General features: G+C 38.3%; 1 protein-coding gene across 2 annotated transcripts in view; it reads left to right on the plus strand.

The window, feature by feature from the left end:
* Positions 1 to 26,135, plus strand: part of LOC117343023 — a 73,376-nt gene that overhangs the window by 24,088 nt on the left and 23,153 nt on the right. The window contains exon 4 of one of the 2 annotated variants that reach the window (XM_033905347.1): positions 24,455 to 24,511. The exons of the other annotated variant lie outside the window; for it this stretch is intronic. Within the exon in view, the coding sequence (XP_033761238.1) occupies positions 24,455 to 24,511 (57 nt within the window). The remainder of the gene's footprint in view (positions 1 to 24,454; positions 24,512 to 26,135) is intronic. 2 annotated transcript variants of the gene reach the window in all.

Below are 26,135 nucleotides of genomic sequence, written 5' to 3' on the forward strand. Positions count from 1 at the left end.
TACTCAGAGTGGCTTAAATATTATTTCGTTCATATTTCAATTTGCTGATTACTTTTAAAATAATACTTCTACTAATAAAAGACTTTATTTAGGGTCTATGCCACTATGAGTCGCAGGACTCTTCCTCCAAACGGTCGATATTGAAAAATCCTTTAAATTCCCTTGAGGATGCTTGTAAGTAACCCCAGCTGATGGGCTTTACGCATGTGGGTTAATGTTGCATATATAATATGGTTTTTTTCATAAATGCATTATTTAATAATTTCCCCGTCAGTTCTGTTTGTTTCCATGACCGGATTTTAATGTTAGGTGTCCAACGTCCTTATCGGGATGTTTTCGTCGGTTCTCGTGTTGTCGCGTGGTCACGTGACCGACACGAAGGACTACATTAACACTTGGTCGGTAAATATGGCCAGAGCACCCAACTAACGTATTTTGCCGTACAAACAAACGTGATAGACTTGTTTATCGTACTAAGAAATCGAGGGGCAAAGTGCTGTACATTCTTCTATTTATTCACGTACAGTTACATAACGGCGTTATAAACTGGTATTAATTGACGAAGTGCCGATTAATTGACTACTTTTTTGATAATTTTGACGATGTTTGTCATTTTGGTAAGAATGTACAGCACTTTTCGTTGTTCTCGTACAATTACCTTCACGCTCTTGTCTGTTTCATAAGTATTAATTTTGGGTAGTCGGGTGCTCTAGGACGATTCATAGAGCAAGTGTTAATGTTCACGCTTCAATATTGGAACTCTTCAGTGTTTTAAGTAATGAAATCGGCATATAGAAGCGAATAAACGTTGATAGACGAATGCAATGGATCGTAATTAATTCAATTAATTATTTACAGACGATTTCCAAAGACATAAGGTATAGTTAGAAGTTTTCGGTTGTACAAACAAGTTTGTAGATTCGACACTGTGGTAAAACTACCGTCCTCGTCGTTGCCATGACAGCCGATCTAAGTTGCGATCACGAATGCACTGACAAAGTGAAAGTTGAAGTCTTTTGCACAACATACCGTTTTTTCTTATAAATACATTCACACCTCATATTGATTGAGGTTGTTTTACCATACCTGATCAATTGAAATAAAAGAAAACTAACAAAAACACTAAAAAATACAGAATGAAGCTTTCGTGTCAGGCAGTGCAGACACAACGCGGGATCTGTAAACAATGTGACGTCATCGGAATGTAGAAGTTGCAATAATGTACAACAATGTATATTTTACATGAATACACTAATGAGCAACGAAATTGGACGCAACTTTAACCCACATGCGTAAGGCCCCAATGGCTGGGGTTATCATGAATTCTACTTGTAATTTATTAATTACTGTAAGTCAGTTTTAAATATATACACCTATTTGAATGTTCGGTTCAACTTATCCGATATCAGTGTGTGATTGCAAAATCTGTATAGTCATCCTATTTGTAGGTGTTTAATAAAGATAATCAGACTTGAAATAGATACTTGAAATGGAGTGTACGTTTTATATAAAATATTTCCTACCACTCCGAAAAATACCTCCAAACGTCATTCAGTACAAACAGGTGAGTTGCCACATGCAGGAAGTTGGTGGCAGGTTATTATCTACTCAATGACCTGAAGTTTTTATTATCGTCATCACACGCAAATTTAGTCCTAATTATTTCATGGGGCTCTCTGAAATTGCCATTTCCAATTCTTCTTCCCATATTACCCAACATTTGACTTTAATGTTGTAGGGTGTAATGAGTCTAAGAGGAACGTAACAACAGTAGGGTGTAATGAGTCTAAGAGGAACGTAACAACAGTAGGGTGTAATGAGTCTAAGAGGAACGTAACAACTGTAGGGTGTAATGAGTCTAACACTAACGTAACAACAGTAGGGTGTAATGAGTCTAACACTAACGTAACAACAGTCGGGTGTAATGAGTCTAAGAGGAACGTAACAACAGTAGGGTGTAATGAGTCTAAGAGGAACGTAACAACAGTAGGGTGTAATGAGTCTAAGAGGAACGTAACAACAGTAAGGTGTAATGAGTCTAAGAGGAACGTAACAACAGTAGGGTGTAATGAGTCTAAGAGGAACGTAACAACAGTTGGGTGTAATGAGTCTAAGAGGAACGTAACAACAGTCGGGTGTAATGAGTCTAAGAGTAACGTAACAACAGTAGGGTGTAACGAGTCTAACACTAACGTAACAACAGTAGGGTGTAATGAGTCTAAGAGGAACGTAACAACAGTAGGGTGTAATGAGTCTAAGAGGAACGTAACAACAGTAGGGTGTAATGAGTCTAAGAGGAACGTAACAACAGTCGGGTGTAATGAGTCTAAGAGGAACGTAACAACAGTCGGGTGTAATGAGTCTAAGAGGAACGTAACAACAGTAGGGTGTAATGAGTCTAAGAGGAACGTAACAACAGTAGGGTGTAATGAGTCTAACACTAACGTAACAACAGTAGGGTTTAATGAGTCTAACACTAACGTAACAACAGTAGGGTGTAATGAGTCTAACACTAACGTAACAACAGTAGGGTGTAATGAGTCTAACACTAACGTAACAACAGTAGGGTGTAATGAGTCTAAGAGGAACGTAACAACAGTAGGGTGTAATGAGTCTAAGAGGAACGTAACAACAGTAGGGTGTAATGAGTCTAACACTAACGTAACAACAGTAGGGTGTAATGAGTCTAACACGAACATAACAACTATAGGGTGTAATGAGTCTAAGAGGAACGTAACAACAGTAGGGTGTAATGAGTCTAAGAGGAACGTAACAACATTAGGGTGTAATGAGTCTAAGAGGAACGTAACAACAGTAGGGTGTAATGAGTCTAACACTAACGTAACATCAGTAGGGTGTAATGACTCTAACACTAACGTAACAACAGTAGGGTGTAATGAGTCTAAGAGGAACGTAACAACAGTAGGGTGTAATGAGTCTAAGAGGAACGTAACAACAGTAGGGTGTAATGAGTCTAACACTAACGTAACATCAGTAGGGTGTAATGAGTCTAACACTAACGTAACAACAGTAGGGTGTAATGAGTCTAAGAGGAACGTAACAACAGTAGGGTGTAATGAGTCTAAGAGGAACGTAACAACAGTAGGGTGTAATGAGTCTAACACTAACGTAACATCAGTAGGGTGTAATGAGTCTAACACTAACGTAACAACAGTAGGGTGTAATGAGTCTAAGAGGAACGTAACAACAGTAGGGTGTAATGAGTCTAAGAGGAACGTAACAACAGTAGGGTGTAATGAGTCTAACACTAACGTAACAACAGTAGGGTGTAATGAGTCTAACACTAACGTAACAACAGTAGGGTGTAATGAGTCTAACACTAACGTAACAACAGTAGGGTGTAATGAGTCTAACACTAACGTAACAACAGTAGAGTGTAATGAGTCTAACACTAACGTACCAACAGTAGAGTGTAATGAGTCTAACACTAACGTAACAACAGTAGGGTGTAATGAGTCTAACACTAACGTAACAACAGTAGGGTGTAATGAGTCTAAGAGGAACGTAACAACAATAGAGTGTAATGAGTCTAGGAGGAACGTAACAACAGTAGGGTGTAATGAGTCTAAGAGGAACGTAACAACAGTCGGGTGTAATGAGTCTAAGAGGAACATAACAACTGTAGGGTGTAATGAGTCTAAGAGGAACGTAACAACAGTCGGGTGTAATGAGTCTAACACTAACGTAACAACTGTATGGTGTAATAAGTCTAAGAGGAACGTAACAACAGTAAGGTGTAATGAGTCTAAGAGGAACGTAACAACAATAGAGTGTAATGAGTCTAGGAGGAACGTAACAACAGTAGGGTGTAATGAGTCTAAGAGGAACGTAACAACAGTCGGGTGTAATGAGTCTAAGAGGAACGTAACAACTGTAGGGTGTAATGAGTCTAAGAGGAACGTAACAACAGTCGGGTGTAATGAGTCTAACACTAACGTAACAACTGTATGGTGTAATAAGTCTAAGAGGAACGTAACAACAGTAGGGTGTAATGAGTCTAAGAGGAACGTAACAACTGTAGGGTGTAATGAGTCTAAGAGGAACGTAACAACAGTCGGGTGTAGTTTCATAGGCATAATTCGGCCGATACTCAGAGTGGCTTGAATATTATTTCGTTCATATTTCAATTTGCTTATTACTTTTAGAATAATACTTCTACTAATAAAAGACTTTATTTAGGGTCTATGCCACTATGAGTCGCAGGACTCTTCCTCCAAACGGTCGATATTGTCAATGCTTTAAATTCCCTTGAGGATGCTTGTAAGTAACCCCAGCTGATGGGCTTTACGCATGTGGGTTAATGTTGCATATATAATATGTTTTTTTAATAAATGCATTATTTAATAATTTCCCCGTCAGTTCTGTTTGTTTCCATGACCGGATTTTAATGTTAGGTGTCCAACGTCCTTATCGGGATGTTTTCGTCGGTTCTCGTGTTGTCGCGTGGTCACGTGACCGACACGAAGGACTACATTAACACTTGGTCGGTAAATATGGCCAGAGCACCCAACTAACGTATTTTGCCGTACAAACAAACGTGATAGACTTGTTTATCGTACTAAGAAATCGAGGGGCAAAGTGCTGTACATTCTTCTATTTATTCACGTACAGTTACATAACGGCGTTATAAACTGGTATTAATTGACGAAGTGCCGATTAATTGACTACTTTTTTGATAATTTTGACGATGTTTGTCATTTTGGTAAGAATGTACAGCACTTTTCGTTGTTCTCGTACAATTACCTTCACGCTCTTGTCTGTTTCATAATTATTAATTTTGGGTAGTCGGGTGCTCTAGGACGATTCATAGAGCAAGTGTTAATGTTCACGCTTCAATATTGGAACTCTTCAGTGTTTTAAGTAATGAAATCGGCATATAGAAGCGAATAAACGTTGATAGACGAATGCAATGGATCGTAATTAATTCAATTAATAATTTACAGACGATTTCCAAAGACATAAGGTATAGTTAGAAGTTTTCGGTTGTACAAACAAGTTTGTAGATTCGACACTGTGGTGAAACTACCGTCCTCGTCGTTGCCATGACAGCCGATCTAAGTTGCGATCACGAATGCACTGACAAAGTGAAAGTTGAAGTCTTTTGCACAACATACCGTTTTTTCTTATAAATACATTCACACCTCATATTGATTGAGGTTGTTTTACCATACCTGATCAATTGAAATAAAAGAAAACTAACAAAAACACTAAAAAATACAGAATGAAGCTTTCGTGTCAGGCAGTGCAGACACAACGCGGGATCTGTAAACAATGTGACGTCATCGGAATGTAGAAGTTGCAATAATGTACAACAATGTATATTTTACATGAATACACTAATGAGCAACGAAATTGGACGCAACATTAACCCACATGCGTAAGGCCCCAATGGCTGGGGTTATCATGAATTCTACTTGTAATTTATTAATTACTGTAAGTCAGTTTTAAACATATACACCTATTTGAATGTTCGGTTCAACTTATCCGATATCAGTGTGTGATTGCAAAATCTGTATAGTCATCCTATTTGTAGGTGTTTAACAAAGATAATCAGACTTGAAATAGATACTTGAAATGGAGTGTACGTTTTATATAAAATATTTCCTACCACTCCGAAAAATACCTCCAAACGTCATTCAGTACAAACAGGTGAGTTGCCACATGCAGGAAGTTGGTGGCAGGTTATTATCTACTCAATGACCTGAAGTTTTTATTATCGTCATCACACGCAAATTTAGTCCTAATTATTTCATGGGGCTCTCTGAAATTGCCATTTCCAATTCTTCTTCCCATATTACCCAACATTTGACTTTAATGTTGTAGGGTGTAATGAGTCTAAGAGGAACGTAACAACAGTAGGGTGTAACGAGTCTAACACTAACGTAACAACAGTAGGGTGTAATGAGTCTAACACTAACGTAACAACAGTAGGGTGTAATGAGTCTAACACTAACGTAACAACAGTAGGGTGTAATGAGTCTAACACTAACGTAACAACAGTAGGGTGTAATGAGTCTAACACTAACGTAACAACAGTAGGGTGTAATGAGTCTAAGAGGAACGTAACAACAGTAGGGTGTAATGAGTCTAAGAGGAACGTAACAACAGTCGGGTGTAATGAGTCTAAGAGGAACGTAACAACAGTAGGGTGTAATGAGTCTAAGAGGAACGTAACATCAGTAGGGTGTAACGAGTCTAAGAGGAACGTAACATCAGTAGGGTGTAACGAGTCTAAGAGGAACGTAACAACAGTAGGGTGTAATGAGTCTAAGAGGAACGTAACAACAGTAGGGTGTAATGAGTCTAAGAGGAACGTAACAACAGTAAGGTGTAATGAGTCTAACACTAACGTAACATCAGTAGGGTGTAATGAGTCTAACACTAACGTAACAACAGTAGGGTGTAATGAGTCTAACACTAACGTAACAACAGTAGGGTGTAATGAGTCTAACACTAACGTAACAACAGTAGGGTTTAATGAGTCTAACACTAACGTAACAACAGTAGGGTGTAATGAGTCTAACACTAACGTAACAACAGTAGGGTGTAATGAGTCTAACACTAACGTAACAACAGTAGGGTGTAATGAGTCTAAGAGGAACGTAACAACAGTAGGGTGTAATGAGTCTAAGAGGAACGTAACAACAGTAGGCGGTAATGAGTCCAAGAGGAACGTAACAACAGTAGGGTGTAATGAGTTTAACACTTACGTAACAACAGTAGGTTGTAATGAGTCTAAGAGGAATGTAACAACAGTAGGGTGTAATGAGTCTAACACTAACGTAACAACAGTAGGGTGTAATGAGTCTAAGATGAACGTAACAACAGTAGGGTGTAATGAGTCTAAAAGGAACGTAACAACAGTAGGGTGTAATGAGTCTAACACTAACGTAACAACAGTAGGGTGTAATGAGTCTAAGAGGAACGTAACAACAGTAGGGTGTAATGAGTCTAAAAGGAACGTAACAACAGTAGGGTGTAATGAGTTTAAGAGGAACGTCACAACAGTAGGGTGTAATGAGTCTAAGAGGAACGTAACAACTGTAAGGTGTAATGAGTCTAAGAGGAACGTAACAACAGTAAGGTGCAATGAGTCTAAGAGGAACGTAACAACAGTAGGATGTAATGAGTCCAAGAGGAACGTAACAACAGTAGGGTGTAATGAGTTTAAGAGGAAGGTAACAACAGTAAGGTGTAATGAGTCTAAGAGGAACGTAACAACAGTAGGGTGTAATGAGTTTAAGAGGAACGTCACAACAGTATGGTGTAATGAGTCTAAGAGGAACGTCACAACAGTAGGGTGTAATGAGTCTTAGAGGTACGTACTAACAGTAGGGTGTAACGAGTCTAAGAGGAACGTAACAACAGTAGGGTGTAATGAGTTAAAGAGGAACATAACAACAGTAAGGTGTAATGAGTCTAAGAGGAACGTAACAACAGTAGGGTGTAATGAGTTTAAGAGGAACGTCACAACAGTAAGGTGTAATGAGTCTAAGAGGAACGTAACAACAGTAGGGTGTAATGAGTATAATATGAACGTAACAATAGTAGGGTGTAATGAGTCTAAGAGGAACGTAACAACAGTAGGGTGTAATGAGTCTAAGAGGAACGTAACTACAGTAGGGTGTAATGAGTCTAAGAGGAACGTAACAACAGTAAGGTGTAATGAGTCTAACACTAACGTAACAACAGTAGGGTGTAATGAGTCTAAGAGGAACGGAACAACAGTAGGGTGTATTGAGTCTAAGAGGAACGTAACAACAGTAGAGTGTAATGAGTCTAAGAGGAACGTAACAACAGTAGGGTGTAATGAGTCTAAGAGGAACGGAACAACAGTAGGGTGTATTGAGTCTAAGAGGAACGTAACAACAGTAGGGTGTAATGAGTCTAAGAGGAACGTAACAACAGTAAGGTGTAATGAGTCTAAGATGAACGTAACAACAGTAGAGTGTAATGAGTCTAAGAGGAACGTAACAACAGTAGGGTGTAATGAGTCTAACACTAACGTAACAACAGTAGGGTGTATTGAGTTTAAGAGGAACCTAACAACAAGAGGGCGTAATGAGTCTAAGAGGAACGTAACAACAGTAGGGTATAATGAGTCTAACACTAACGTAACAACAGTACGCTGTAATGAGTCTAAGAGGAACGTAACAACAGTAGGGTGTAATGAGTCTAAGAGGAACGTAACAACATTAGGGTGTAACGAGTCTAAGAGGAACGTCACAACAGTAGAGTGTAATGAGTCTAACACTAACGTAACAACAGTAAGGTGTAATGAGTCTAAGAGGAATGCAACAACAGTAGAGTGTAATGAGTCTAAGAGGAATGCAACAACAGTAGGGTGTAATGAGTCTAAGAGGAATGCAACAACAGTAGAGTGTAATGAGTCTAAGAGGAATGTAACTACAGTAGAGTGTAATGAGTCTAAGAGGAATGCAACAACAGTAGAGTGTAATGAGTCTAAGTGGAACGTAAAAACAGTAGGGTGTAATGAGTCCAAGTGGAACGTAACAACAGTAGGGTGTAATGAGTCTAAGAGGAATGTAACAACAGTAGGGTGTAATGAGTCTAAGAGGAACGTAACATCAGTAGGGTGTAATGAGTCTAAGAGGAACGTAACAACAATAGGGTATAATGAGTCTAACACGAACGTAACAACAGTAGGGTGTAATGAGTCTAAGAGGAACGTAGCAACAGTAGGGTGTAATGAGTCTAAGAGGAACGTAACAACAGTAGGGTGTAACGAGTCTAAGAGGAACGTCACAACAGTAGACTGTAATGAGTCTAAGAGGAACGTAGCTACAGTAGGGTGTAATGAGTATAAGAGGAATGTAACAACAGTAGAGTGTAATGAGTCTAAGAGGAACGTAACAACAGTAGGGTGTAATGAGTCTAAGAGGAACGTTACAACAGTAGGGTGTAATGAGTCTAAGAGGAACGTAACAACAGTCGGGTGTAGTTTCATAGGCATAATTCGGCCGATACTCAGAGTGGCTTGAATATTATTTCGTTCATATTTCAATTTGCTAATTACTTTTAAAATAATACTTCTACTAATAAAAGACTTTATTTAGGGTCTATGCCACTATGAGTCGCAGGACTCTTCCTCCAAACGGTCGATATTGTCAATGCTTTAAATTCCCTTGAGGATGCTTGTAAGTAACCCCAGCTGATGGGCTTTACGCATGTGGGTTAATGTTGCATATATAATGTTTTTTTAATAAATGCATTATTTAATAATTTCCCCGTCAGTTCTGTTTGTTTCCATGACCGGATTTTAATGTTAGGTGTCCAACGTCCTTATCGGAATGTTTTCGTCGGTCCTCGTGTTGTCGCGTGACCGGCACGAAGGACTACATTAACACTTGGTCGGTAAATATGGCCAGAGCACCCAACTAACGTATTTTGCCGTACAAACAAACGTGATAGACTTGTTTATCGTACTAAGAAACCGAGGAAAAGTTCTGTACATTCTTCTATTTATTCACGTACAGTTACATAACGGCGTTTTAAACTGGTATTAATTGACGAAGTGCCGATTAATTGACTACTTTTTTGATAATTTTGACGATGTTTGTCATTTTGGTAAGAATGTACAGCACTTTTCGTTGTTCTCGTATAATTACCTCCACGCTCTTGTCTGTTTCATAAGTATTAATTTTGGGTAGTCAGGTGCTCTAGGACGATTTATAGAGCAAGTGTTAATGTTCACGCTTCAATATTGGAACTCTTCAGTGTTTTAAGTAATGAAATCGGCATATAGAAGCGAATAAACGTTGATAGACGAATGCAATGGATCGTAATTAATTCAATTAATAATTTACAGACGATTTCCAAAGACATAAGGTATAGTTAGAAGTTTTCGGTTGTACAAACAAGTTTGTAGATTCGACACTGTGGTAAAACTACCGTCCTCGTCGTTGTCATGACAGCCGATCTAAGTTGCGATCACGAATGCACTGACAAAGTGAAAGTTGAAGTATGTTGCACAACATGCCGTTTTTCGGCATAGCCGTCTAATTTTGTTTTAGCCCCGGATATGACGCGACAGGTTGCGTTACTGGTCAAGATGAAGTATGTGATTGGTCAATGTAGCGGTCAATGCAAAATGCAGATATACAGTTAAAAACGAAACAAAGATAAGATGGAATGCAAGCTTAATAAGTGGATGTATCTTTTCAAATGACACATTAATAAAATCATATTCCTGATTCAAATGCAGTCTTATTATTACCAAAAATGATTCAAACTGATCTAATTTTGTTATCGGTGCTGAAACGCATTAGTTCGTTGATTTATTTCACCAGCAGTATTACATTATAACCACCAGCATTAAAACTATGCCGTTTATCTTTTTTAAAGATATTTCTTGTTTATCATATTATTGGGTATATCTTTTGAAAAAATAACCTTCTGAACAATAACCATTCGAATTTGATGTATGTACATAAAAACATCAATTATCAATTATTAAAAGGTTATCACTCTGAATATGCAAATTTTGTGACATATACGATAAACTCATGCGCACAACAAACTAAAACACATGGAAACAAAAATGGCTTCAAATGTGAATCGACTGCGGTTGAAAACGATAACAGCTTCCGCAATGAAGAGAATAATAGGAAAATGGGTCAAACACAATCCTAGAATTAAACTTGGGAAGCAGTACAATAGATTGTAACAGTTCAAACATGAAAACAGCAGTAATACGGACGCCGTTCGTATTCTGCTTGATTGTTTGATAGTAGGTCATGACAATCTCGGTAATATTTACACAAACTCGGTAATATTAACACCAACTCGGTAGTAGTTCCACAAACTCGGTAATATTTATACAGTCTGTACGAGTACATCGCTACTGTCACTATATTATATAAACAGTGTTTACACTTATTTACACATAAATATGTGTGCCGTAATATATACAGAACGTGTTATTTAATATTTAAACCACTGTGTATATATCGTTATCCAACTAACCCAGATGGAATATAGATATCGCCTTGTAAACTATCGTGTGTTTGTGTTGCCACGATTTCAAAACAGTCACGTAATGATTTAAAAATAATTTCCGCGCTAAATTTAGAGGGGGATAAGCTGAATAAGTGGATGCATCTATTCAAATGACACATTTGCAGTCTTATTATCACCAAAAATGATTCAAACTGATATAATTTTGTTATCGGTGCTGAAACAATAATAGTTCGTTAATTTATTTCACCAGTAGTTTTACATTATAACCACCAGCAGTAAAACTATGCCGTTTATCTTTTTTAAAGATATTTCTTGTTTCTTATAAATACATTCACACCTCATATTGATTGAGGTTGTTTTACCATACCTGATCAATTGAAATAAAAGAAAACTAACAAAAACACTAAAAAATACAGAATGAAGCTTTCGTGTCAGGCAGTGCAGACACAACGTGGGATCTGTAAACAATGTGACGTCATCGGAATGTACAAGTTGCAACAATGTACAACAATGTATATTTTACATGAATACACTAATGAGCAACGAAATTGGACGCAACATTAACCCACATGCGTAAGGCCCCAATGGCTGGCGTTATCATGAATTCTACTTGTAATTTATTAATTACTGTAAGCAGTGGCGTAGGAAGTCGTCAAAAAGTGGGGGGGCAAAATTTTTTTTAACCTTAAATTTTACGCACTAAACAAATCGTATGCCATCTCCGCAAAATTAGCCAATAATTATCATTTCAACATCCCATGATAATTTTGATAATTTATGTAGTACAAAATAAGTTATTGACGCAAATCAGGATATATTATTTATGGCAAAACATGAATCACTAGGCCCGGCCAGGATTTTCGAAAGGGCGGGGGGTCCAGTAACTTAGTAATAATGCGAGCGCCGTAGGCGCGAGCCGATTTTTTTTTTTTTTTTTTTTACGAGGGGTCTGAGGGGCCGCCCAGCGGGTCCAGGGCAGCGCCCTGATAGGGTGTTCAAGGGGGTCTAAGCCCTCCGCGGAAAATGAATATAGCACATTTCCAATAATTCGGGATCAGGCGCGGATCCAGGAGTTTTCGGAAGGGGGGTCCAGTAATTAAGTGATCATGCTAGCGCCGTAGGCGCGAGCAGATTTTTTCCCCTTTTTGCGAGAGGTCTGGGGGCCGCCCAGCGGGTCCCAGGGTGGCGAAGCCCCCCTGTGGATCTGCAATCGAAAGGGGGGGGGGGCAGTAATTTAGTGATACAGCGAGCGCCGTAGGAGCGAGGCGAATTTTTTTGGTATTTCCTCGTACCTGTCGGTAATTAGTATCACTCTATTCACATTAAAACCGCGCATTCTTATTCATGTTATGTTTCTGTCTTGTTCTCATTATGAACTCAATTAAGTTCACAAATTATCATCAACTTATTGAATCTATGTGATGAGGTTAAGCAAAATTTCGTATTAAGATATAAATATTGACTTACCAGGCTCTATTGCAGACGACCGACACACAGGTCTGAGGATTGATATACTAGTATAAAAGTCGGAATGTTCCGGATGTACAAGATAAAGTTTTTATCGTTGCCTTCAAGAAAACATTATCGGTTCGGAAATATACAGATATTTATCGAAATGAATATATAAATTCGTGTTTTTTCCCCTTTTTTAGATTTTGGATGTCAAAAAGTGGGGGGGCAAAAAGATATGTTTGCCCCCCCACTGTAAAAATTACAATTACTACATGCAGGAAGTTGGTGGCAGGTTATTATCTACTCAATGACCTGAAGTTTTTATTATGGTCATCACACGCAAATTTAGTCCTAATTATTTCATGGGGCTCTCTGAAATTGCCATTTCCAATTCTTCTTCCCATATTACCCAACATTTGACTTTAATGTTGTAGGGTGTAATGAGTCTAAGAGGAACGTAACAACAATAGGGTGTAATGAGTCTAAGAGGAACGTAACAACAGTAGGGTGTAATGAGTCTAAGAGGAACGTAACAACAGTAGGGTGTAATGAGTCTAAGAGGAACGTAACAACAGTAGGGTGTAATGAGTCTAAGAGGAACGTAACAACAGTAGGGTGTAATGAGTCTAAGAGGAACGTAACAACAGTCGGGTGTAATGAGTCTAAGAGGAACGTAACAACAGTAGGGTGTAATGAGTCTAACACTAACGTAACAACAGTAGGGTGTAATGAGTCTAAGAGGAACGTAACAACAGTAGGGTGTAATGAGTCTAACACTGACGTAACAACAATAGGGTGTAATGAGTCTAACACTAACGTAACAACAGTAGGGTGTAATAAGTCTAACACTAACGTAACAACAGTAGGGTGTAATGAGTCTAACACTAACGTAACAACAGTAGGGTGTAATGAGTCTAAGAGGAACGTAACAACAGTAGGGTGTAATGAGTCTAACACTGACGTAACAACAGTAGGGTGTAATGAGTCTAAGAGGAACGTAACAACAGTAGGGTGTAATGAGTCTAAGAGGAACGTAACAACAGTAGGGTGTAATGAGTCTAAGATGAACGTAACAACAGTAGGGTGTAACGAGTCTAAGAGGAATGTAACAACAGTAGGGTGTAATGAGTCTAACACTAACGTAACAACAGTGGGGTGTAATGAGTCTAAGAGGAACGTAACAACAGTAAGGTGTAATGAGTCTAAGAGTAACGTAACAACAGTAGGGTGTAATGAGTCTAAGAGGAACGTAACAACAGTAGGGTGTAATGAGTCTAAGAGGAACGTAACAACAATAAGGTGTAATGAGTCTAACACTAACGTAACAACAGTAGGGTGTACTGAGTCTAACACTAACGTAACAACAGTAGGGTGTAATGAGTCTAACACTAACGTAACAACAGTAGGGTGTAATGAGTCTAACACTAACGTAACAACAGTAGGGTGTAATGAGTCTAACACTAACGTAACAACAGTAGGGTGTAATGAGTCTAATAGGAACGTAACAACAGTATGGTGTAATGAGTCTAACACTAACGTAACAACAGTAGGGTGTAATGAGTCTAGGAGGAACGTAACAACAGTAGGGTGTAATGAGTCTAACACTAACGTAACAACAATAGGGTGTAATGAGTCTAGGAGGAACGTAACAACAGTAGGGTGTAATGAGTCTAAGAGGAACGTAACAACAGTAGGGTGTAATGAGTCTAAGAGGAACGTAACAACATTAGGGTGTAATGAGTCTAAGAGGAACGTAACAACAGTAGGGTGTAATGAGTCTAAGAGGAACGTCACAACAGTAGGGTGTAATGAGTCTAACACTAACGTAACAACAGTAGGGTGTAATGAGTCTAAGAGGAACGTAACAACTGTAGGGTGTAATGAGTCTAAGAGGAACGTAACAACAGTAGGGTGTAATGAGTCTAACACTAACGTAACAACTGTATGGTGTAATAAGTCTAAGAGGAACGTAACAACAGTAGGGTGTAATGAGTCTAAGAGGAACGTAACAACTGTAGGGTGTAATGAGTCTAAGAGGAACGTAACAACAGTCGGGTGTAGTTTCATAGGCATAATTCGGCCGATACTCAGAGTGGCTTGAATATTATTTCGTTCATATTTCAATTTGCTTATTACTTTTAGAATAATACTTCTACTAATTAAAGACTTTATTTAGGGTCTATGCCACTATGAGTCGCAGGACTCTTCCTCCAAACGGTCGATATTGTCAATGCTTTAAATTCCCTTGAGGATGCTTGTAAGTAACCCCAGCTGATGGGCTTTACGCATGTGGGTTAATGTTGCATATATAATATGTTTTTTTAATAAATGCATTATTTAATAATTTCCCCGTCAGTTCTGTTTGTTTCCATGACCGGATTTTAATGTTAGGTGTCCAACGTCCTTATCGGGATGTTTTCGTCGGTTCTCGTGTTGTCGCGTGGTCACGTGACCGACACGAAGGACTACATTAACACTTGGTCGGTAAATATGGCCAGAGCACCCAACTAACGTATTTTGCCATACAAACAAACGTGATAGACTTGTTTATCGTACTAAGAAACCGAGGGGCAAAGTGCTGTACATTCTTCTATTTATTCACGTACAGTTACATATCGGCGTTATAAACTGGTATTAATTGACGAAGTGTCGATTAATTGACTACTTTTTTGATAATTTTGACGATGTTTGTCATTTTGGTTAGAATATACAGCACTTTTCGTTGTTCTCGTACAATTACCTTCACGCTCTTGTCTGTTTCATAAGTATTAATTTTGGGTAGTCGGGTGCTCTAGGACGATTCATAGAGCAAGTGTTAATGTTCACGCTTCAATATTGGAACTCTTCAGTGTTTTAAGTAACGAAATCGGCATATAGAAGCGAATAAAAGTTGATAGACGAATGCAATGGATCGTAATTAATTCAATTAATTATTTACAGAGGATTTCCAAAGACATAAGGTATAGTTAGAAGTTTTCGGTTGTACAAACAAGTTTGTAAATTCGACACTGTGGTAAAACTACCGTCCTCGTCGTTGCCATGACAGCCGATCTAAGTTGCGATCACGAATGCACTGACAAAGTGAAAGTTGAAGTCTTTTGCACAACATGCCGTTTTTTCTTATAAATACATTCACACCTCATATTGATTGAGGTTGTTTTACCATACCTGATCAATTGAAATAAAAGAAAACTAACAAAAACACTAAAAAATACAGAATGAAGCTTTCGTGTCAGGCAGTGCAGACACAACGCGGGATCTGTAAACAATGTGACGTCATCGGAATGTACAAGTTGCAACAATGTACAACAATGTATATTTTACATGAATACACTAATGAGCAACGAAATTGGACGCAACATTAACCCACATGCGTAAGGTCCCAATGGCTGGCGTTATCATGAATTCTACTTGTAATTTATTAATGACTGTAAGGCAGTTTTAAATATATACACCTATTTGAATGTTCGGTTCAACTTATCCGATATCAGTGTGTGATTGTAAAATCTGTAGTATCATCCTATTTGTAGATGTTTAACAAAGATAATCAAACTTGAAATAGATACTTGAAATGGAGTGTACGTTTTATATAATATATTTCCTGCCACTCCCAAAAATACCTCCAAACGTCCTTCAGTACAAACAGGTGAATTACTACATGCAGGAAGTTGGTGGCAGGTTATTATCTACTCAATAGCGACTTTGACCTGAAGTTATTATTATCGTTATCACACGCAAATTTAGTCCTAATTATTTCCTGGGGCTCTCTGAAATTGTCATTTCCAATTCCTCTTCCCATATTACCCAACATTTTTGACTTTAATTCTTTTTATTCCTTTACACGTTGAATTTTTGGCAAGATCAATAGAAAGAAGTACAGCCATATTTTACTTTATTGTTTACACGTCATTAAATAAACATAACTGTTGACAGGACGTTAAACAATACAATACCTATTGTTTATGTAGTTAGTGTTTTATTAAGAAAAAATGATTCAATTGGAACCATAACAGTTGACAGGATGTTAAACAATACAAAATTTATTGCTGATGCAGTTATTGTGCATTTTACGAAAATTGATTCAATGGAATGAGAAAATTATGGTGCATTGTAGTATAATTAGATCACGAACAGTATAATTCGCAAAATTACTGTGCATTGTATTTTAAAGGAAATGAGGGTTTTAGTCTGTGATATTCCATCCTGTTTTCGCTTTATAAGTGATGGCTTAGTCAACTTTACATAAAAGCATATACATTCGTGTCGATATGTGATACCGTTCATGAATAGATTCGTTTATAGAAAGATAATAATTTTAAATAATGACAAAACTAGAACTTAAAATTATGACCACCCATGCGCTTCCCCTTAATCTTCCATCCAATCACAGGCTTGTATTTTGTAATTGGGTGTTACTGTTCTTTTCGCCATGGAGACAGACTTCTGTCTGGTTTTACTAGTTAGAATAATTCTGTCTTGGTAATCATCAATAGCAACAATTCGGGAAATGTTTATTTACATAGGATACTGTTCATATACTGTACAGTAATCATTAATGATGAAATTGGCCATGTAATTAATGAACAATTGTTTCAGGAGAACAGAAGAACAAACTGAAAGGATGATTCCGATACACCGCAATTTTCATAGTGGTGGCACGGCGTGTTGTATTATTCCAAATGTTTGTCGAATGTCAGCCAGAAGTAATTCATAGACCTATCGATAAAATAGACAAATGGTATTTTTAATAAAATTCATTAAAAAAAGAACTTGCGGCTTTTCTGCAGACACTTCTCTAGCGTTCGAAATGGGAAAGTTTTGGTATTGAATTTAAACAGGTATAAAAAAAACTTGAACCAACTCTAGACGCGCCATCATCCGGGGTGTTTTTGGCAGACACTTTCCTGTATGTTAATTCGGAAACAGTTACTCTCAATTTTCGCCCTATTACCAGGAACGTGAGGAACACAAACGTAACAATAGAGTGTTATCTCATAATACTCATTTTAAACTTATTGATACGCCATAAGTTACTACTTGTGCGTTCAATGTTTTCAGGGTTTTTATCGTCCTCTTATAAGCCAGGTACATATGGCAGGCAAGTATGCCGGGATCAATAAAGCCTCTTTGCTACCCACTAAGCAAAAGAGAAGGGGAAATATACGCAAATAAAATTACTTTTTGATTTTTATCGTTATATCGGACCAGATATAGCAGTTTCAAATCGACCATAACGAATAAACACAATATGTATGACATACAGACATTTGGCAGTTTACATTGACAAAGCGCCGCCATATTTGTTCTCCCTGTTCTTGCTGTGGAGGTGGTGTGTGATTCCTGTTCCTAGAATATGTTCTGTACTTTGCTCCTGATGTTAGGGCAATAAGACCATTGTTCTCGTGTTCGAGAACAGCCAATAACATTGTTCTCGTGTTCGAGAACAGCCAATAACATTGTTCTCGTGTTCGAGAACAGCCAATAACATACTGTTCTCGTGTTCGAGAACAGCCAATAACATTGTTCTCGTGTTCGAGAACAGCTTATAACATTGTTCTCGTGTTCGAGAACAGCTAATAACATTGTTCTCGTGTTCGAGAACAGCCGATAACATTGTTCTCGTGTTCGAGAACAGCCAATAACATTGTTCTCGTGTTCAAGAACAGTCATTAATATTGTTCTCGTGGTCAAGAACAGCAATTAATATTGTTCCCGAGTCGAGAACAGCCTATAACATTGTTCTCGTGTTCAAGAACAGCCAATAACATTGTTCTCGTGGTCAAGAACAGTCATTAATATTGTTCTCGTGGTCAAGAACAGCCATTAATATTGTTCCCGTGTTCGAGAACAGCCAATAACATTGTTCTCGTGTTCAAGAACAGTCATTAATATTGTTTTCGCTCTCGCCCAAAGACATGCCTTGTGATTACTGAAGGTGTGTCACCTGTATATGAATGACCTATGACCTCACATTATATGGCAAATAATGCTTGAACTTGATATCAGGACACAATAAGTGGCTTGCACTGATTCACTGTGGGGTTGACGCACAACTGCAGATAGCGTATAGTTTAACTGCGGTAGTCACAGTATGTACGCAGCTTGCACCTTGGCAACATGATAAACTCTTATTTGCTGTGGCTAGCTCGTATCACTTCTACCTTCTGTGCGCTGATCGCGGGTCATATTTCCCCTCTATCTTGTGTGGCTAGGCCACTTCTCTTGTCTATACACTTTGACTATCCCAGGCCAAATTTCTTGTCTTCGTACTGTGATTGTACTTTGACCGCTTCTCCCGTTTATGTACTGTGACTACATATCAGGGTACATCTCGTTCTATGTAACGACTGTTCTAGGTTACCTTTCTCTTCTGTATTCTGTGACTATCCAAGGTCGTCACCTTTGCCATCTATCTAGTGTGACTAGGCCACCTCTCTTGTCTATATACTGTGACTATCCCAAGTCACCTTTCTTGTCTATGTTATGCGATTGTCTCAGGTCACATTTCAGCTCTATGTACTGTGACTACAGCAGGGCACATCTCGTTCTATGTACTGACTACTCCAAGTTTCCTTTCTATTCTATACACTGTGCCTATCCCTTCTCACCTTTCTTGTCGTTGTGCTATGACTATCCCAGGTCACATTTCTTGTATTTGTACTGTGGTTGTCCTAGTTCACATTTCAGTTCTGTTAGCTGTGAATACCCTAGGTCACTTTTCCCTTCTTTGTACTATGACTAACCCAGGTCACCTTTCATTATATGTGCGGTGACTAACCCAGGTCACCTCTCATTCTATGTACTGTTGACTAACACAAGTCACCTCTCATTCTATGTACTGTGACTAACCCAGGTCACCTCTCATTCTATGCACTGTGACTAACCCAGGTCACCTCTCATTCAATGTACTGTGACTAACCCAGGTCGCCTCTCATTCAATGTACTGTGATTAACCCAGGTCACCTCTCATTCTATGTAATGTGACTAACCCAGGTCACCTCTCATTCTATGTACTATGACTAACCCAAGTCACCTCTCATTCTATGCACTGTGACTAACCCAGGTCACTTCTCATTCTATGAACTGTGACTAACCCAGGTCACTTCTCATTCTATGTACTGTGACTAACCCGGGTCACCTCTCATTCTATGTACTGTGACTAACCCGGGTCACCTCTCATTCTATGTACTGTGACTAACCCGGGTCACCTCTCATTATATGCACTGTGACTAACCCAGGTCACCTCTCATCCTATGTACTGTGACTAACCCGGGTCACCTCTCATTCTATGTAATGTGACTAACCCAGGTCACTTCTCATTCTATATACTGTGACTAACCAGGGTCACCTCTCATCCTATATACTGTGACTAACCCGGTTCACCTCTCATCCTATGCACTGTAACTAACCCAGGTCACCTCTCATTCTATATACTGTGACTAACCCAGGTCACCTCTCATCCTATGTACTGTGACAAACCCGGGTCACCTCTCATTCTATGTACTGTAACTAACCCAGGTCACCTATCATCCTATGTACTGTGACTAACCCGGGTCACCTCTCATTCTATGTACTGTAACTAACCCAGGTCACCTCTCATCCTATGTACTGTGACTAACCCAGGTCACCCCTCATTCTATGTACTGTGACTAACCCAGGTCACCCCTCATTCTATGTGTTGTGACTAACCCAGGTCACCTCTCATTCTATGTGTTGTGACTACCCTATGTCACATTTCCCCTCTTTGTAATTTACACTTCTCATTTTACGGGCACATGATTTTAACGTATTTGGTTGAAGAATCCTCTATATGATTTACAACGATATTATATAACGACCTTCCACTGCCTACCTTAAAACGAGATGAAACCCCTTTACTGTTTATCCCGATAAACACGTATTAGTAGTATGCCGTTTTAAGATGATCAATGATAAAGCATGTATGCGTCTGGTTTTATGTACCTCGATAACAGGCCAGGAACGTGACTTATAGAATTATATGTGTATATTCTCGCTGGGGAATGTGTAACCTATTCTACATTTGTTTTTCCTATTGGGCATTTTTATTACACATCCGCATGAAAATTAAATTGTTCGGCTTTTGGACCTCCCCCATGTAGATTTTATCAAGTTTCCTCCTTTTTTTAATCTCGACACAGTAAGCCCCTAGCATCACAGACAAGGCATATACAGGCAAATGTCTTGAGGTAAATTTGTCCTGAAAAATGTTGACCTGAGAATGACCTGAAAATTCGGTCAATTTCAGATGAAGAAATCTTTATGTCAAGTTTTGCCATTTGTTTTTAAACATTTAGCCTGTATTATCATTTTGCCCTATGTATTTTACTCTCTTATATCGTAATGAAAGGTACTCATTCTTATATATATTTTCAAGAGAAATAAATACTGATAAGCTACTTAATATCGCCTGTAATGAATAACAAAAGATAGAAAAAAAATATGCGATGTATCATTAGCACAATTTATCGTAAAACAATATGAATTGCTTGTCTTTTGTAAAATCTTTTTTGAGATTGCAGGTAGTATGGTTAACACTGGTGGTGGACTTTGGTCCTCGATATTTACAGTAACCTGCATTCCACTTTTAATGCATTTAGAAAGTGACATTGTGCAGAATAAACATGTCCTTCACTTCTTTCCTTTAAGTCTATCGTTGACAGTTTTGGACGATATTTATCTAGGGGACTGTAACAGCTCCCTATTCAGATTCGAGATTATTTGTTATGTTTGTTTTATAATACTTTTCTTTGTGGTATAGCTTCAATAAATGTACTTCCTTGTCGTCTTCGAGTCTGGATGTCTTACTTGTGTATTTATTTTGTTATATATATATAGTATATATATTCTTGTTTTAAGCAACTTTGAATGATATATGATTTAGCCGTAGTATCATATAAGATAGTACAAATCTTTAAGTCACACTGTGACTAACCCGGGTCCCCTGTAATTGCATGTAATGTGACTTACTCATGTCACCTCTCATTCTATGCACTGTGACTAACCCAGGTCACCTTTCATTCGATGTACTGTGACTAACCCAGGTCACCTCTCATTCTATGTACTGTGACTAACCCGGGTCACCTCTCATTCTATGTACTGTGACTAACCCGGGTCATTTCTCTAATTGTATGTACTGACACTAACCCATGTCACCTCTCATCCTATGTACTGTGACTTACCCAGGTCACCACTCATTCTATGTACTGTGACTAAGTCAGGTCACCTCTCATTCGATGTACTGTGACTAACCCAGGTCACATCTCATTCTATGTACTGTAAATAACCCAGGTCACCTCTCATTCTATGTACTGTAACTAACCCAAGTCACCTCTCATTCTATGTACTGTGACTAACCCAGGTCACCTCCCTTTCAATGTGATGTGACTAACCCAAGTCACATCTCATTCTATGCACTGTGACTAACCCAGGTCACCTCTCATTCTATGTACTGTGACTAACCCGGGTCACCTCTAATTTTATGTACTGTGACTAACCCGGGTCACCTCTCATTATATGCACTGTGACTAACACAGGTCATCTCTCATCCTATGTACTGTGACTAACCCGGGTCACCTCTCATTCTATGTACTGTGACTAACCCAGGTCACCTCTCATTCTATGTACTGTGACAAACCCGGGTCACCTCTCATTATATGTACTGTGACTAACCCGGGTCACCTCTCATTCTATGTACTGTGACTAACCTAGGTCACCTCTCATTCTATGTACTGTGACTAACCCGGGTCACCTCTCATTATATGCACTGTGACTAACCCAGGTCACCTCTCATCCTATGTACTGTGACTAACCCGGGTCACCTCTCATTCAATGTGATGTGACTAACCCAAGTCACCTCTCATTCTATGCACTGTGACTAACCCAGGTCACCTCTCATTCTATGTACTGTGACTAACCCGGGTCACCTCTAATTTTATGTACTGTGACTAACCCGGGTCACCTCTCATTATATGCACTGTGACTAACACAGGTCATCTCTCATCCTATGTACTGTGACTAACCCGGGTCACCTCTCATTCTATGTACTGTGACTAACCCAGGTCACCTCTCATTCTATGTACTGTGACAAACCCGGGTCACCTCTCATTATATATACTGTGACTAACCCGGGTCACCTCTCATTCTATGTACTGTGACTAACCTAGGTCACCTCTCATTCTATGTACTGTGACTAACCCGGGTCACCTCTCATTATATGCACTGTGACTAACCCAGGTCACCTCTCATCCTATGTACTGTGACTAACCCAGGTCACCTCTCATTCTATGTACTGTGACTATACCGGGTCATCTCTCATTCTGTATACTGTGACTAACCCAGGTCACCTCTCATTCTATGTACAGTGACTAACCCGGGTCACCTCTAATTGTATGTACTGTGACTTACCCAGGTCACCGCTCATTCTATATACTGTGACTAACCAGGGTCACCACTCATTCTATGTACTGTGACTAACCCAGGTCACCTCTCATTCTATGTACTGTGACTAACCCGGGTCACCTCTAATTTTATGTACTGTGATTAACCCAGGTCACCTCTCATTCTATATACTGTGACTAACCCGGGTCATCTCTAATTGTATGTACTGTGACTAACCCAGGTCACCTCTCATTCTATGTACTGTAACTAACCCAGGTCACCTCTCATTCTATGTGTTGTGACTAAGCCAGGTCACCCCTCATTCTATGTGTTGTGACTACCCTATGTCACATTTCCCCTCTTTGTAATTTACACTTCTCATTCTATGGGCACATTATTTTAACGTATTTGGTTGAAAAATTCTCTATATGATTTACAACGATATTATATAACGACCTTCCACTGCCTACCTTAAAACGAGATGAAACTCCTTTACTGTTTATCCCGATAAACACGTATTAGTAGTATGCCGTTTTAAGACGATCAATGATAAAGCATGTATGCGTCTGGTTTTATGTACCTCGATAACAGGCCAGGAACGTGACTTATAGAATTATATGTGTATATTCTCGCTGGGGAATGTGTAACCTATTCTACATTTGTTTTTCCTATTGGGCATTTTTATTACACATCCGCATGAAAATTAAATTGTTCGGCTTTTGGACCTCCCCCATGTAGATTTTATCAAGTTTCCTCCATTTTTTAATCTCGACACAGTAAGCCCCTAGCATCACAGACAAGGCATATACAGGCAAATGTCTTGAGGTAAATTTGTCCTGAAAAATGTTGACCTGAGAATGACCTGAAAATTCGGTCAATTTCAGATGAAGAAATCTTTATGTCAAGTTTTGCCATTTGTTTTTAAACATTTAGCCTGTATTATCATTTTGCCCTATGTATTTTACTCTCTTATATCGTAATGAAAGGTACTCATTCTTATATATATTTTCAAGAGAAATAAATACTGATAAGCTACTTAATATCGCCTGTAATGAATAACAAAAGATAGAAAAAAAATATGCGATGTATCATTAGCACAATTTATCGTAAAACAATATGAATTGCTTGTCTTTTGTAAAATCTTTTTTGAGATTGCAGGTAGTATGGTTAACACTGGTGGTGGACTTTGGTCCTCGATATTTACAGTAACCTGCATTCCACTTTTAATGCATTTAGAAAGTGACATTGTGCAGAATAAACATGTCCTTCACTTACATATAAGTATATCGTTGACAGTTTTGGACGATATTTATTTGGGGGACTGTAACAGCTCCCTATTCAGATTCAAGATTATTTCGTATGTTTGTTTTACAATACTTTTCTTTGTGGTATAGCTTCAATAAATGTACTTCCTTGTCGTCTTCGAGTCTGGATGTCTTACTTGTGTATTTATTTTGTAGTATATATATAGTATATATATTCTTGTTTTAAACAACTTTGAAAAATATATGATTTAGCTGTAGTATCATATAAGATAGTACAAATCTTTAAGTCACATTTTACCCCTAACCATTTCTTTGTTTTTTGTTTTCAATTTTTTTAGATGAAAACTTCCAACGGACGGCTCCTACACCGACTCCACGTAGTCCTGTTGAACATGGTAAATATTTTACTTTAATGAAGAAAAATCCATTTTTATGGAAAAAGATAAACTGTTCACACATACACTTTCATGTTACCGTCGCTAAGGAACATGGTTGCATCAATGTGATATTATGCTCACCTGATATTATGCTCACCTGTATACCTGGTGCTTTCGCTATGACTATCCAATATCTAACTTTGAGAACGTGACATTTTTACAAATTTAACCTTGACTTGCATGTCGAGTCCTAGCTTTTATCTTTTTATAAAGTAATTTTCGCCCATAACTCTGAATAATGTTATCATTTGCCCATTAATCTAATGACCTAACGTAGTCATTTGCCCATTAATCTAATGACCTAACGTCATCATTCGCCCATTAATCTAATGACCTAACGTTCTCATTTGCCTATTAATCTAATGATCTAACGTTCTCATTTGCCAATTAATCTAATCACCTAACGTCATCATTCTCCCATTAATCTAAAGACATAACGTCATCATTTGTCCATTATTCTAATTACCTAAAGTCATCATTCGCCCATTAATGTTTTCACCTGACGTCATCATTCGCCCATTAATCTTATTACCTAACGCCGTCATTTGCCCATTAATCTAATGACCAAACGTCGTCATTTGTCCATTAATCTAATGACCAAACGTCGTCATTTGTCCATTAATCTAATGACCTAACGTCGTCATTTGTCCATTAATCTAATTAACTAACGTCGTCATTCGCCCATTAATCCAGTGACCGAACGTCATCATTCGCCCATTAATCTAATGACCTAACGTCATCATTTGTCCATTAATCTAATGACCTAACGCCATCATTTGCCCATTAATCTAATGACCTAACATCATCATTCGCCCATTAATCTAATGACCTAACATCATCATTTCCCCATTAATCTAATGACCTAACGTCATCATTCGCCCATTAATCTAATGATCTAACGTCGTCATTTGTCCATTAATATAATGACCTAACGTCATCATTCGCCCATTAATCTAATGACCGAACGTCGTCATTTGTCCTTTAATCTAATGACCTAACGTCATCATTCGCCCATTAATCTAATGACCTAACATCATCATTTTCCCATTAATCTAATGACCTAACGTCATCATTCGCCCATTAATTTAATGATCTAACGTCGTCATTTGTCCATTAATATAATGACCTAACGTCATCATTCGCCCATTAATCTAATGACCGAACGTCGTCATTCGTCCTTTAATCTAATGACCTATCATCATCATTTGTCCATTAATCTAATGACCTAACGTCATCATTCGCCCATTAATCTAATGACCTAACGTCGTCATTTGTCCATTAATCTAATGACCTAACGTCGTCATTTGTCCATTAATCTAATGACCTAACGTCATCATTCGCCCATTAATCTAATGACCTAACATCATCATTTGTCCATTAATCTAATGACCTAACGTCATCATTCGCCCATTAATTTAATGATCTAAAAAAAAAAAAAAAAAAAAAAAAAAAAAAAAAAAAAAAAAAGTACGTCAATTTGTTCCTAATTATATGCTTTTCTCCGTCTTTCAGTGCCCTTACTTACTTTTGGACGCATCGTGCCAGTCACCATTCGATCCAATTAACCTCTCCATGCCCACCT

Source organism: Pecten maximus, chromosome 14 (genome assembly GCF_902652985.1).
Source record: "Pecten maximus chromosome 14, xPecMax1.1, whole genome shotgun sequence".
In the NCBI taxonomy this organism is placed as follows: Eukaryota; Metazoa; Mollusca; class Bivalvia; order Pectinida; family Pectinidae; genus Pecten; species Pecten maximus.